General features: G+C 33.1%; 1 protein-coding gene across 7 annotated transcripts in view; it reads right to left on the reverse strand.

Moving 5' to 3' along the window:
• The window catches only part of Nav3 (neuron navigator 3), a 781,792-nt gene that overhangs the window by 187,829 nt on the left and 577,108 nt on the right, over positions 1-16,855 (reverse strand). For 6 of the 7 annotated variants that reach the window (XM_040280283.2, XM_040280278.2, XM_040280285.2 and 3 more), the window contains 2 exons: positions 4,895-4,963; positions 1,668-1,807 (listed from right to left, as the gene is read on the reverse strand). In XM_040280283.2, coding sequence (XP_040136217.2) covers positions 1,668-1,807; positions 4,895-4,963 — 209 coding nt within the window. The remainder of the gene's footprint in view (positions 1-1,667; positions 1,808-4,894; positions 4,964-16,855) is intronic. The other variant, XM_040280282.2, reaches the window with a different exon arrangement.

A 16,855-nucleotide genomic window follows, 5' to 3' on the forward strand; every position in this document is an offset into this window, starting at 1 on the left:
AGTCCAATCAGCATATTCACATATTTATTTGTAAGACTGTTAGTTTCTCCTAGAAATTCAAGATGCTAGTACTTCTTGTTATATGTTACAGAAACTTTCTAGGAAGGTCATGGAATGAGGAAAAATAATTTTTCCATGAGAAAATATCTTTTCCTTTCTCCCCCAGAAAAACTGTACTTCTTCTGTAATATTTCTCAGAATCTTAAACCAAAAGCTTTATTCTGTATCTTAAAGGCAAGCCCCAAATGTCTATGCTATTTTTTTTTTTTCCATTTGATTCAAGAGCTGGTGATATTGCAGAGATCAGGAGATAATGCTCTGCTATGAAGTATTTACAGTCTGCCTAATTATGCTTTAGTTGGAGGATAAGATAAATACTGCACATATGGTGCGATGCTACATTGTGAACAACCAGAGAAATGAAAAGTTGTGCTGCAATTGTGTGCAATAAAATCAAAATGCATTCTGCTGTCATATATACCTACTTATAATAAATAAATAAATAAATATTTTTAAAAAAGGGTATATGGTACATAGATCCTGCCAATTTTTATTCGAATAAGAGAAAATTCTCTAATTATTCACCTATCTGAAGAAATTTATAATTTCTAAACGGTGCGAAAGATTTGCTATTTGGTTGAATTACTCAAAGCAAATTTGCCATGTGTTCTTCTAATTAAACATATCTTTTTAATTTTACGTGCTCTTCCACGTAGGACTCAAAACCAAAAGAAGAAGTTTAAACTTCCATTGGTCCAAAAACACTGTTCTGAAATCCAACAGAACATCCTGGTCATTCCAGCACTCACTCACATTACCACAGTACAGGTTCCTAATTTCCTTGTGATTCAGATGGAACTTTCCTCTATCAAATCACTATCACTTCCTCTTCCACAGTGGCAGCATCAATCCAACCCTTCTTTAAATGCACACTTTGAAGATCACAGGGAACTGGGTGACATATAGATGATTTATAAATAATCTTTATTTATGTCTGAATAAGAGAAGGCTTATTATTATTATTATTATTATTATTATTATTCATAATCTATATCCACCCAGAGAGGTAGCCTCTAACATAGACTTCCAATGTCATTTTTTTCATAAAGGTTTTATGAGTTGATAATTCAAGAAACAATAAACATGAATAAGTTGGGGAAAACTGAGGTAACTTTATTCTGCTTCTTTCAAAAGTACAGACCTATACTTTCAAAAGTACAGACCTATCATAATTATATCTCAATACATAAGATGTTCAAACATTAGCTGCCCACCTATAGCACTTATATAAACTGAAACCAAAAATTTGAATAAAATATACCTTTATAACTTCAGGATGAATTTTCATAGAACTTGAAAGACATAAAAAATGCTTTTTTTATGCATCTGGGAGGAGATATTCTTCTGAAACAGATTTTATTCTCAGGTATCTAATTAACCACTTTAAAATGAACAAGTTCATTCCATAATATACTTCTCAGATAAGAAAAGCCTTGAAGAAAACTGAAATTCAGGAGGGCTATTTCCAGTTAGGAAATATAAGATAACTCCACTGATTTTACTTCCAATCCAATGGCTATATATCACTCCTCAAATGTTAAATTTAGTGTGTTAACTCATGAGATGTGTAGACTTGGTCCGTGATGGCAAATCTGATGAACACTTACCTTTTTCATTTCCATTTGCATAATTTGGAGGCTTGTTTTTGTCAATGCTGTTAAAGCTCTGACTTCTTCTATTTAAATTGGAGGCTCCCTGGACTTTGCTGCTGCTGCCTGCAGCTGGCACCCTAGAGGGTCCTGGAAGCCTGAAATAGCAGAAGAAAAATTACATCACAACCAACATTTCAAAAAATAAGGAGCATGAGATTCTGAGCAGGGAAGAGTTAATGGAAAAAATGCAGCACAGGATTTTCTAAAATCAAGTTTGTAGAAAATGGTGGTTTAAGTGACAAATAGCTAAATCAGAGTCAGAAATTATCAGACAAATCTTATTTCACTTTTCAATAAGCATGCCCCCAAAGACCAGTAATAATGTAGAACAGTTAAAAATAAGGTGACCTTTCACTAAAATAGTCAAACTTACTCCACACTTGATGAATAAAATTTTGCCTTACAAATACTTAAATAATTATAGGAAAAGCAAGGGAAATGGTAACACTTCACTTTTAGACTCTTGGCATATTAATCAGCTATTTGCAGCTGTTTAACTTATTCTTTTAATACATGTGGTATTTGTTTATCTCAGGTAGCTGTATTCCAAGTCTTGTAAATTAGTAACAAGAGGAAAGTAACTGTACAAATGGCAAACAGGAATTGTGTTTTGACTATCTAAACTAGTTAGCTACGCTATTTGAAGTATGGTGCTAGCACTAAGGTTATGGGTTCAATTATATTTGACTGGGGTGCCTCACAGAAAAGGCTTTCATTCACTTGTCAAAAATACACAACTAGGCTTTAGCTCCTGATCATACAGGAGATGTGACCAAAAAAGATTCAGGTCTAGGAAGGAAATCAATATTAGGAGGAAAATGACAGTTTAGAATATAGCTTTATGACAGCAGGCTGAGCTACTCTTTGTATGCGAAAAAAACAAGATGTGAAAAAATACACATGATCTGTCTTATAATCAGAGGCAGTTTTACAAGAGGTTGTGACCTACCTATTGTATTTGAACTATAATTAAATATAAGTTGAGATAATTTATTTCACTGTTTTTCCCTTTTAGAACTCCAACTCTTGATTATTTCATAAACTGTGCCTAATTTTTATTGTATATTACTATCTATATTTCACATTTATATTAAACCCGATCCATATAAATTAAAAACTAGAAATTAAGAACTAGTGTTGACACTAAGGTCTATTTAGAAAACGTTATTGAAGGTTCCCGACATCTCTGCTTGTAGGTGCTGCCACCTTGTGAACATGACTATGTACTACTATGAAAATTCCTATTGGAAAAGAAAAAGAACAAACTACCCAGAATCTATAGATACAATACAAAATTTTAACAGTTTTCTTTTATAAAATCTTAAAAATAACAGAGTATTTTATCTGTTATATGTCAAAATTTCTCAATCCAGTTATTACAATACTTAAATTTTAATTCATCTTTATAATACTACCTATTTTATTTCTGTAGATTATTTAAGAAATAAAATCCTTACAAAGTATAAATACTTTTATAGTACTTTCGGTAACTGTAAAATGAAATGAACATCAGGAAAACGTAAATAGTAGCTTCAAAAAGTGTTCATTTCTTGGAACAGTCAATGATTTCAAAATTTTAAGTGTTTTACAGTTTAGATACAAATGGTTAATAAATATTCCCTTTAGCTATTTTGCTAATAAGAAGTTATGTCATATACAGATCAGAATCTTTTCCAAATGATTCCAGCATTTAACTTTTGCTCAAATAGATCTATAAGGGTTTGCAAGTGTAGCACACTAACTGCAGACATAAGGAGTTATCAGTGACTTCACTCTGCAGATGGGACTAAACTAATTAATTTGGCCAAATGTCCCATTAATAATAAATTTGTGAACAAGTCTTGTAGATATAACCATAGTCTTAGAAATCCCACTCCAAACTTACATGTGTAAACAGATTTAGTCACAAAATTTGCCCTTCTTACAATGAAACTTGACCCATTTGTAGAAAGCAATTAAAATGCCTTTTAATCTTTACCGTGACCCATGAAGCCAAGTGCTTTTCAGTCCTCAGAAGAACAAATTAAAACAAATTAAAAAGTACATTTGCTCTTCTCATTTCCCTAATTTGACAGGCAGCCAGAGCCTCCGGATCATTCATCAAAGTAATAAAAAGGGAAATGAGATGAAGAAAAAAAGGGGGGGGAGTACGTGAAAGAGAAATGTTCTATTAAAACAAAGTTACTTAAAATACATCTTACATGTCCAAGTGTTAGAGGGGATAATAAAAATGCCCATTGTACATGGCAGGTCACTGGTTTCTCACACATTGTAATTTATATCATTCATTGTAAGTTTTAATTAAATACTTCTTAGGATTTGTCTCTCCAGAATCATTTAACTACTGTGGAAAAGGATATAGAAAACCAAGGCAAAGGAGAAAGCACCTACCTCAGGTTAAAGCATCAGAAGTCCTTGAGGTCAAGTATCATAGACTAGGATTCGGTAATGAAGCAGGGGCTAATATACCACCCTGGCCACTTCCCCGGGACTGAGGAGGTGCACAGACTCTTAGGCTACTCAGAGGTACAAAATACTTTAGCTATGGCTTGACTCAGCAGCTTCATACTACCATCACGCCTTCAGCAACGTAATATTTTCTTTTAAAACAAACTTTTCCAACACATTCTTATGTATCGTTATTTTCCAAACAGTACATATTTTACTGCCATTTATTATTATGTGTCTCTAAAATACACACATCATAAAAAAGCAGAAAATTAAGCTATTATGGATAGAGGAACAATCTGATGCTAACTTCCCCACCCAAATCTGCCAGTGTTTCTCAGTTCTGCTTCAAAATGTGCAATAATTAATACACACCCACCTCAACAAGCAACTGCAATCTGGTATAATTTCCAGATTATTGTCACCCAGAAAGAATCATAGGGGCCAACAAAGAAATTATTTTCTTGACTTACTTAAGCCTAGAACCTAGACTTCATTGCAGTTTATAGTGTATAACAAAAATGAAATAAAAGAAGCCAAAACCATTTAATCTCTAACAACACATGCTTGCTCCTGAGACTATATGGTAATCCATTCAGAATAATTCAGTGCTCTAAACTTTGCATTTGGAACTGTGTTAATGTTTAAAAAAATTTATGGTGATAGGACAAAAATATCACTGGGTATTTACTTGAATATCACTAACAAGCAATAAATTAGAGATATTAACTGACCTAGTAGGCTTTTTTTGACTGGTTGCAATTCCACTGTGATTAGACTGAGTTGCATATCTGGCTGTCAGACTGTATGAGGAGAAACAGAGAAATTGAATTAAAGAGATTCTTTGAACATGGAAAGAAAGCACAAACTTATAAGAAAACTATGAGTTCATGAAATGCAATTGGAACACATATGACCATGTATAAAGAATAACTTAATAAGAAAACTATGGTAATGCAACATAACCACCATGACCTTGGACTATGAATGCACTATGAAATAATGCAGTACAACCCTGGTAATAAGATGTGGCATTATTAACTTTAAAATTATGATTGTGTGATAGTATTAATATTCTTAATAGTATTATTGCATCTTATGAAATCCAAATAGGTTGGTGTGTAATAAGTTATTGTTTCTACTAGACAAAAATTTTTAAAGGAAATGTACAGTAAAATATTTTTCTCTAAAGAAGGGTCTACCCAAAAGTTGAAATGTAAGTGTATTTAAGTTCTTGAAAAACAAGCTTAACAAATACTGGTAACAATTTTGGGCACTATTGAGTTGCCTTTCTTAATGATTTTTTAAATCAAAATCTTCATTCAAAGACATATAAGAAAGCATTAAGTAAGCCAAGTTTGGAAGAATAACACTTCATAAAACAAATGCAAATTTGTATATTAAGTTAAACTGTCTCTTAGTTATTAAGAGTTGATGAATTAGTGTTCAAAGAAACAGGACCAACACTGGGGTGACATCATCCATGTTACCCTTGTCATCAACATCAGGGTGATAAGGGTCACATGGAGCCTTACTGCAATTGATCCAGTTACTTTGTTGCCCAGCAGCGAAGAGCACTTTAGTGAAGAAAAAGATGGCTTAGGATCAGGATCTGTTTCCTAAATTAATTATTAGTCCTCTGAGAAAGTCTCAGGTAACACAGACATCCTTCCTCATAGAGGAAGTCTTTGGGTACACTGAACACTTATTTTTTACATTTGTCATGTTATATACATGGTTATTTGCATATAATACATTCTGTATTTTAATCACACTGAACGTCTAGTTATAACTGGCCAAACTATCTCAGTAATAGTAATACCAGAATAAGTGAAAAGTAAAAAATAAACTGTTTCACCATTCATGTCTTCATACATGTACTTAGAGTAATGATGTCCATCCCATTTACCTGCCTTTCCCTCCTCCCTTCCCTTCCCTCCCCCTTTACCCTATCTAGAGACCATCTATTCCTCCCATACTTGCCCCTACCCTTGCCACTCCCCATTATGAATCAGCATCTTTATATCAGAGAAAAGATTCAGCATTTGGTTTGGGGGGATTGGCTTATTAGCATTATATTCTTCAACTCCATCCATTTCCATGCAAATGCTATGATTTTATTCTCTTTTAATGCCATGTAATATTCCATTGTGTATATACACCACATTTTCTTTATTCATTCATCTACTGAAGAGCATATAGGTTGGTTCCACAGTTTAGCTATTGAGAATTGTTGAAAAAAATGTGCTATATATGTGTAATATGAATTGAAATGTATTCTGCTGTCATATATAACAAATTAGAATAAATTATAAAAAAAGAAAAAAAAAGAAACTATACCAATGCAGTGAGATATTCATTTAAAATTTAAAGTTTTTTTTTAAAGGGACCCAAAGAGAGGAAAAAATTGTTTGTGAATTTCTCAGTTAACTTGTCAGTCCAAGAATAAGAGAACCATTTAAAGTTTAGTGACTACTTCTTGTCTTATACTTTCCAATTTGGACACAAATGTATGTAATAAAGATAATAATCAAGCAGCATATATCCTTTCAGGGAAATGAGACTACCTCATTGATTTTGCTCCATGTTTTTAAGGAAATACGATAATATAATTCCTAGTATAGAACTAGAAATAGAGGAAAAACCAAGTCCAGCGAGGTTAAGTAATTTAGTCAAAATCATCTTGATTTTATTGCCCATATGTGTTTTCTGATTTCTTATGAAAGAATACAGTATTTGCTGCCTGGTTTTGTTCTAAACAAGTTATCTTACTTTAATTTCTTGACATTTAGCTTCTTTCCTGCTTCTCTTGCATTTCTGAAGAATACCAGAGTTTTTCCAAATTTATGTTTGAATTTGACCACGTGACTCTTCTATTTTGGGAATCCCTCCTTTTCATAGACAGCATAGCTCACTTGATTGTCTATTACATTCTTTAGTCCTTTTTTCCTTCAACAAATCTTAGTTTCCCAACTCTTTTCCTCCCAAAGTGTATTTTCCTTCTTTCCTCTAACACTTTTATGCATTCTTTCACTTAGTAATTTATTTCCTACAAAGATCTGAAGTAAAATATTACCCTTTAGCATTAACCTCATCTAAATACTTCCACAAATATCAACTACATAAAAGAGATGTGTTCATGATCTTTAAACTCACACCAAAAATCACTACTTGCTTTCTTTTTTCTTCTGTTCCTTCCATTAATAACTTTATTTCTATTCATGGAAGCAAAATTTCTTCAGTGATATGGACTTGAAATCTCAAGAACCGACTTTTTCCTTTTCCTTTTCAATTGTCACAGATGAGCAATCAATATCTAGTCATGCTGTTTGGACCACTACAAATCCTTTTGCATCTTTGTTCTCTTTCAATTCCCAGGTTTATCACACTAACTCAAGCTTTCAACACTTTCCACAGTGCCTCTTAAATAGAGGAGTTGAAAGGTTTCACTCTTACCAAACTCATTATATAGAATGGGACAATTAGAACCACAAAGGACCACAAATTGTATCTAGTCTTATCTCCTGATGTTATAGGTGAAGGAAGAAAAGTGCAAAGAGATAAACCATAAATTTCCTAAAACATAAAGAAGATTGGTGGCACTGAAAAGTAGATTCTAGTGCTTCTTTACATTTGCACCCTATGTTCTACCTTTGTCACCTCATGCATTTGGTACTCAAGAGTAGTTCTTAACCATCACCCAAACATTAATTGTGCTTCTCTTATTTGGGCTGCCTTACTCTCGCTGTCATTCCCACGGGAATACTTCCTAATTGTGTCCATCGTAACTAAATTCTTCTAAAGGACCACTGTAAATAACACCAAGTACACCTAACATGCCATCATCTCCTAGATACACATGGAATCTCTGCATTTTTTTTTACCTTCTCATGTAATAAATACATAATTTTAGTTATTTAAAAGTGTAAACATAACAAGCTTTCTTCAAGGTAATCTCTTTGCTTGAATTATTACAAAGGATAAAATAGTTTATCAGAAAAGTCCCACAAATGCACTTGAAACATATTCAAGTTGATGAAAAGAGAAATGAAGGTTTTGTGATTTTTTTTAAGGAAATAAAATTCCTGGTATTTTTTTATTTAATAAGATGTGCCAAGACTATCATAGACATTGAGAGCTTGCCTGCTTTCTCTTATTAAAAGAGAAAAACAGTGCATTTTGGAAAAAAAATGTGACCTACATCACCAAACCAATTGCATAATTTTAATAATAGGGAGTATATTGTTAACACAATTTTTATTTGGACAACAGAGATGCATTTTGAAAGACTTGTATTCCAGGAATACAGTTAAGAGAAAAAGAAGACGACTGTGGAATTCTCAACATGACACATGACACAATTCATTTAACAAACAAATTGCACAAAAAATATTTGGAGGGAAAACCTATATAGTCTTAAAATAACTTAAAAGTAATTGTCATGTATGGATCCTTATTTAGATCCTGACTCAAAAAAACATCAAACTGTTGTTAAACATTTAACTATTAAACCTTTATGAAAAGTTGATAATAAATGAAGCGAGGTAGGTGGTAAGTCGGTAAAAATCTGATTGGGGGGGTCCATGAGGAATTTAAATGGAATTTAGTTTGTTAAAAAATAAAAAGTAATATAAGAAGTATTTGTAGTATTACTAACTTGAAGAAATTAATTACTCTATCAAGTATAACTGCCTCAGCACTTAGTGTATTGAAAAGAATTTATATTTATCATAGTAGGTCTACTGACAGGGTAACATTGCTATTCCACGAGTCTATTTATTATGTTTAAATTTTAATGCATAGTATATATTATGTTATTTACTATTTCATCAACTAATAATTTATTGAAAATCAATTCTAATTTTTTATTTTTTTATTCTAACTATTAAAAGAAATGTTATACCAATCTGAATTTCTAATAGCTGCCTGGTCAAAAATGCTTGGCCTGTAACTATATCAGTCTCTACCATTCACAGATGTTTATAGGCCAAGAAGCATAGTCTCCTTGTAAGAACTTTTTAATTTCTTTTTTATTTAGCTGGCTTTTTAGCATCTATCAAGAGCCCAGTGGGTAAAATACAAGGTTGGCATATGCCTCACATTTCTTTAATACTTCATAATGTTAAAGGCACTGCATTTGTGTGAATATACATATGTACATACATATGTGCATATGTAGAGGTATATTTTAATTACAAACGTGCTGCTTGCTATTTTAATTATAGTTTTGTTGCCAACTTGCTTTCATGCCTTGCTACCTCTCTCTGTTTCTTTGTTCTCATTTGAAAATAAGATAGGAATAAAATTTAGGAGGCTTAGCTGTGCATTGGTAATCAGTTATTTAAAAATTAAGTTATTACTTTAGCCTTAAAATCACTTAGAAATCACAAATCCTCAATCTCCATATTCCTCTTTATTTCTCTGCATTTTTTTCTTTTCAGCTGCTTACATATTCAATCTTTCTCCATCTTGCTCATAACTCTTTTGATTGTCTCAAAATCTTTGTTTCTCAATAGCTCCTATTTTTTCTTATAAATATCATTTTGCTTTATGTCTCTCTTCCTAGACAGCAGGAAAGCATTTTTCCTCACAGGGCCTATAATACTACTTCACAACCTCTAAGTTTATCACAGATTAGTGACGAGGCAGGTGCACAGGCACAGCTAACTTGTAGTGTATTAATAACAGACACAGAGGACATGTAAACACAGCTCCAAGACAAAGTGGGGTAAGTGAATGGTCAGAAGACCAAGGAAGTGGGAGTTTTCAGATATCCGAAGTGAAGATTGCAGTATTCTTTCCTGAAATGTTGTCAAATGAAACACCTAGCTAATAGATGAGGAAGAGGAAAACAAAAGTCAGAAGCAAAAACACAGAAGAAGTAAATGTTTTGAGACTCACTGGGAGTTCTCCTAAGGAAGGACCTGAGATTACCTTTCTGGTAAAGGGGGACATCAAAGGGATGTTGTTCATTTTCCTGAATGTGGAAAGGAAGAAGACACAACTATATACAATCTATGTTTTTAAATAAGAATGGGACTTATCTGCTGTTCAAAACACAGCAGGATCCAAATTTCAGAACTTCCTATTCCAGCTTCAGTGTAAATCCTCATGTGGAATAACAATATCCACCTAGTATAAGGAAAGAAAGCTTCTTAAAGTAAACACATCTTACACTGCGGATGACCTGTTCTTACTAATCACTAGAGCCTTACTGCTCTAGTGTTGTCTGTAGACCAATAATACTGGCATCACCTGAGACTTGTTAGGAGTACAGAATTTCAGGTTCCCTCCCAGACTTCCTGAGCCAGAATATACATTTTATTTTTTATTGGTTATTTTTAGTTATACATGACAATAGGGTCCACTTTGATAAAATTATGTACACAATGTGGGATTCACTGTGGTGTATTCATATATGTACACAGGAAAGTTATGTCAGGTTGAGAATCCGCATTTTTAAAAGGATCCCCATATAATTTCTATGTATATTAAAACTAGAAATTCTGTGTTCTGCAGAACACCTAGAAATGTCTCCCCAGAGGGGAAAAAAGATGTAGTTTCCAGAGTTAAATAGCATAATATAAGCACCTCAAACCCTGTTTCAGTGCTCATCTTATATCACACTGTTGCTCTAGCTGTCAGCAGATCCCTTCTAGAAATCATCTCCCTTAGTTGTCCTGACAAAACAGGTATATCCAACTACTCCTACTTTTCAAATACACGTTCAATCACTGTCCCATCTCCCAAGATTTAATGTTATGGTCATGAATATTTTAAAAACCATAACATTGGACACCAATCTATTCCCTCATTCCTTTTACAGCAAGTGTATATTTCAAACATTAGAGCTTCCTTTCTAAATACTTCCTTGATATCTCCCAGTCTATCTTGACTATATGGTAATTGATCAGGATAAAGGTCTACTAAACAGGTTGTGGTATTCTCCTGGGCAGGAATCATGTAATGTTCGTTTGTACACTCTCAGTCCATATTATGGGGTTGATCTATGTTCAATAACTAAGTAATTGATTGCTATTTCCAAGGGGAATTATTAAATATAACATGTTATATCTTTACCTTCTAAGCAAAGGAAATTTATCCAATATTGGAATTATCATAAGTATGTTAAAAGAAGAAAGGGAAAGACAATAAATAGTCCTTTTTGCATCCTTATTAAGTGAAAGGCATTTATATCCATTTTCGTATTTATTTTTCACAATGGTCCCATACAGCTGATACTCTGTATGCCCAGCATCTGACAAACATGAAAAATGATGTTTTTAAATGAAGATTATATAAATATGTAACACATCTTATAAAACTCCAATGTTGAAATTTGAATTTAAGTTGGTTAAATTCCAAAATTCTATGCTATTCTGTTATGCCATATTATCTTCTTAGAAATTGACTCTCACTTAAATTATTGTCATGCTTCTTTGCTTATTCATTGCCCTGGAGATTTATACAAAGATCCTCAAGGCATTATAATAATTCTTTTATCCTACCTACAAAATATTACCTTGATAAGTTTAAAATAAATAAACCTACTTTCAGTTGATACCATTTGGCATTCAGAGAGACAACATTAAAATAAAAAACAACTTCATTTGGGGCTCCAGTGGTGGCTTGACAGTAGAGTGCTTGTCTAGCACTTGTAAGGTGCTGGGTTCGAGCCTCAGCACCACATAAAAATAAATAAATAAATAAATATTAAAGAATTTTTTTAAAAAACTTCATTCAATACATCATTCATATTGTTTCCTTCATTTAAAGTGTCCAGAATGGGAACATCAATAGAGACTGAAAATATATTAGCAGTTGCTTATGGTAAGCGATATAAGGCAGAGGAATGGCCAGTGATTTCTAATTGGCACCTGGTTTTTTTGTGAGATAATTAAAATATTCTAAAATTAGAGAGTGGTAATGGTTGAACAATTGCATGACTTGGCCCCAAACCAATCAATTGAGTGTTTTAAATGGTAGGTCTTATTTTTGTGAATTGTATTTCAATATAGATTAAAATTAAAATTAAATATATATTTAATAATCCCCACATGCCTTATATCTGATATATATGCATATATATATACATATATGCCATATTATCTTCTTAGAAATTGACTCTCACTTAAATTATTGTCATGCTTCTTTGCTTATTCATTGCCTTGTAGATTTATACAAAGATCCTCAAGGATCTTGATATATCAGATATAAGGCATGTGGGGATTATTAAACTCATCAAAATACCTAAACCTCACACATCACAACTTCATCTCCTTTAATTATTATCAAGCTTTATCAAAAATCTCAGTTGAAGGAAGTGATAGTTAATTACTGTGGTCATTTAAAATATTTTGTCTTTTCTTATTCACAACTACTACTTTTACACCTGCTTTTTCTCCTTAATATCCTACACAGCACCATATCCACTTGCTAAGGAATGTGGCCTTCATCTGGAGAATTATCAAAAGGTTTTAACTGTAGAATAAATGATACCTTCTTAGATGAGATACATCCTTCTCTTAGACTTATAAAGAAGGGATAAAGGAAGAAAGGAGGTTGGAAAACTTGACTAGACTGGAAATGGGGAGACCAAATAGAAAATCACTGTTATAATTCAGGCCAGATTTGATGGGAGCTCAATGAAGGTAGAAGCACAGGAAATAGAAGCAAAAGATTCTGCTGAAATAGTGGACACAGGAACTGGAAAAGAGGGGAAAAAATCTACAGTGACTCCTGGGCCTCTGGCTTGAGTTGAATTGCACAATGACATGGGAAAATAATGTAAGAAAAGGAGGTTGAATATCTATGTGTGGTGTACGAACAGAACAGAGGAAAAACCAAAACTCCAATTCTAAGTTATGTCAACATTCAAGGAGGGGAGAAAGTCTGGGAGGATGGATATTCATGAATGAGCAAATCTACCTACATAGCAGACTATACAATCTTACTCTAATAGTTATTTTATAAAGTACATAAATACTCAGAATAAACTTTATGACAAACTAATGAATAAATAAGAAAGCAACTTCACATTCCTAAGATTTTGAAAGTGACAGACACTGATGTTGAGAATTTTGACCTAGTTATTCTTCACATTAATCTAATATTCATTTATGCAATCAATTAATAAATTATTTAAAAAAAGTTATTGACTACTGCCCATATATTAGCACTGTGTTTAAATGATTTAATTTGGGAAAAAATAGGTTTAAGCAGAGATGACTGTTTCACTATGAGAAATACAACGTTTAAAATCATGTATATGAATATATATATTCTTCATAAAAATGTAATGGGTTATTCACTGGAAGCTGAATTCACTTCAAGTTTGGAAGGGAAAACACAACATTATGCAGATATGCAGAAAGTGATGCATTGTATATTTTCTGTGAATTGATAAACTGAAATACCAATAATAAGATGTAGTATATTGGCTAGTAGCACAAAATGTGGAGCCAGTTGCCCTCGTTGAAATACCAGCTCACTGATCTCTGTGCCTATTTCCTCATCTGGTAAACAAGGGTGATAGCTTCACCTACAGAAATGTTTTGTGAGGAGTCAACTGTACAGCACTTAGAACAATGTCTGGTACAAATAAACAATTAATAACAAAAATACACCGGAATTCAGATGCACATTATAGAGTCCCTGGAGGCCATGTAAATATCTGTATAAATCCTGTAAATGTAATATCACATTTCTCAATCTCTAAAGTAGCCTCATCTACCTGTATTTAGTAGTCTTTCCCACCACAAAAATGATGGTTCTTAACTACCACTTTCAATGTCACCATATCCTTACACAAGCTGGGCCTTGAGAAGTACAGGAGCTGAGCTTTTAACTATGGCTCCTTGTGTCCAAGTTTAAAATTAATTTGGGCACATGATTTCTTGAAGGGAGAAACAATGAAGCACTATTTTACCCCCCAATTTTCCTGGATATTATCCAATCTTCTTGAATTCTGAAGTCAGCAATAGAAACTCTTCTAGGACAGAGTTCTAGAAAGAATCATCAGAAACTGGTCCAATAGGATGTTCAAGAACCATTATTTCCAGAACAACACACTGGGTGCCATTTCTAGAACGTGTAACTATCAACATTGCACATTTAAAAATATCTTAAAATGAGGATTTTTTTATGACGTGGTTGGTCATTAGATGAAGATATGCATTCAAATAGAGTTTTGTAAAATTTATATTCCAAAGTTTACAGATAATTTTAAAGACAAGGATAAAATGACTCAGAAGGTAGCAGAATACAACAATTACTAATAGGGCATTATGTAAAATTGTGGATGTGTAACCGACTTGATTCTGCAATCTGCATTTGGGGTAAAATTGGGAGTTCATAACCCACTTCAATCTAATGTATGAAATATGATATGTCAAGAGCTTTGTAATGTTGTGAACAACTAATAAAAAAAAGAAATCATAAAAAAAGAATATGAGGGATTCCTTTTAAAAAAACATTATTTTCCTTTAATAAGGTAGAAAAACAAAATCTATTCTGCAAAACTGTGCTCCTTGTCTGCTCACTTGACTCACGGGTGTTTGGATTACCAGAGTTCTGGACTGAGTTCTCTTCCCCTTAGCTCTATACTCTTCTATTCCTTTTGTATCAAGCTTAATTGGTTAAAAGTGGTTAAGAAAATGTTCTCAGGTCTATATCTCTGATCCTGACTCTGGAATCCCTGAATTCCAGAATCACATGCTAGACATCATCATCTAGAAGTGCCATTAACAACTCAAATCTCTGGAGGCTGAAGCTGAAATTTATTTCTCCCCAACTCTTCCTGCTTTCTCTTCCACCTTATGTTTCCATTATTGTATTATCATTTTTCCTTATTGAAATACATCACTAATTATTCAACAACAACAACAACAACAACAACAAAAAAAAGAAATGGGATTCACCCTGTCACTAGGCCAGTCTTTCTAAGTTGTTATAGCCTCATTTTTCCTCTGTTAAAAATGCTCAGAGCAATTTTCCTTTATATTCAGGAAACAAATCCCAGCTCCTAGGTATAGAATTCAGACTCCCTAAGTTGACCTCTGTTTACTTCTCTAGTCTTTTCTCTTGCCCTACCCCATGATAATTTAAACATAGGCGTAAAAAAAAATAATTTGATACTCCTTCCATTTGAAGGTGAGACCTTTGACCTTTTCCAAACCCCCTGTTTGAATTTAGGTGGAATTCAAATAGATTCCTCATAGAAAAAGTATATCATACTGAGACTGTCCAGCTGGACTGGACATGTGCAGTCTCTGTTCCAGGTAAGCTACTGAGCAGTGAAGAACTCATCTTGGAGGTGGATTCTCCAAGCAGATATATTCTGCCTCCAAGAAGTTTGTGACACTCCAACCAGTCCTTCCTTCCCCAGTGGATGTCCTGGTTATAATGCAGCAGAGACAAGCCATTGCCTCTGGACCTTTTCTGATTCCTTGGGTTGCAATATACATGAACAAAATAAAATGGTTATTGCTCTGCCCACTAAACCGTGGAGTTGTTGTTGTTTTTTAAACCACAATAGGTATCCAGAACATATTTCTACTTAAAACTTTCTCCTCACCCAAAAGACTGCAGCTTATCCAAGTGAAATGACACTTTGTGCTCTTTTAGATTACTTAGCATAGCCTACTGAACTATGTGCTTTACTATCTAGGTTCTCTGTAAAACTGTGGGCAACTTGAAAAATAAAAATATCACCAATCTCAACTACATATCTAGTATAACTCTTAGCACATGAGGTAGGGGGAGGGGTGATTATTTGTTGAAAAAAATCACACATGAATTTTTGAAAAAATAACCAATAGAAAAGAAAACTGATTTCTAATGTAATACACAAAAATTACAGCAACAACATCAACCTTTCATTAAGCCATATGGTATGCATTGACTGACTCTGCCCAAGTAGACAGTGGTTGATTTATTAAAACAAAAACTAGGCACAAAACAGTGTTTTTAAGATGGATGTGCTTAATCCAAAGTTTCTGAATAAATTATGCTTCTTAGATCAACGTAGAATGTAATGAGAATTTTTACCATCATATATATGTATATAAATACATATATATGTAAATATTGCATGAAAAATATAGAGATAAATATGACATGAAAACATATTATAACCTCTGTCTTATCTTAAATTTTTACAGACAGAAATTTATATAGAGAGAGATATATAACTCTTCATCTATATTATGAGATTTTGCAGAAAATTATTTTAGGATCATCCTTGTTTCCTGTCTTCTTATTGATATTCAGTCTTAGGCGCTACACATATAGGAATGGATACCCCCATAAAGAATCTCTATGTAGTCAAACATCTCAAATTATTGATTTCCAAAGTAAGAAACAGTTATTCTTAATCACTATATCACATTTGTTCTTCAATAGTACGATTCCTTTGTGAAATGCCTTTGTACAAAGGAATACAAAGAAATAAATTGGAGAATATGGAGTAAAAAAAAAAAGAAATTCCTGGGTTTTAGTTTTAGTGGATGATTTTTATCTCCCAATTTTATTTCTCTATTTTGAAGTGTTAAAAAGACAGGGGTTAGCCAGATGTGGTGGCGCATATGTTGAGGCAGGAGGACTGCAAGGTAAGCTTGGGCAGCTCAGTGAAACCCTCAGCAATTTAATGAGATTCTCAGGAACTTGTTGATAGCCAGTCTCAAAATACAAAATAA

This window comes from Ictidomys tridecemlineatus, chromosome 6 (assembly GCF_052094955.1).
Source record: "Ictidomys tridecemlineatus isolate mIctTri1 chromosome 6, mIctTri1.hap1, whole genome shotgun sequence".
In the NCBI taxonomy this organism is placed as follows: Eukaryota; Metazoa; Chordata; class Mammalia; order Rodentia; family Sciuridae; genus Ictidomys; species Ictidomys tridecemlineatus.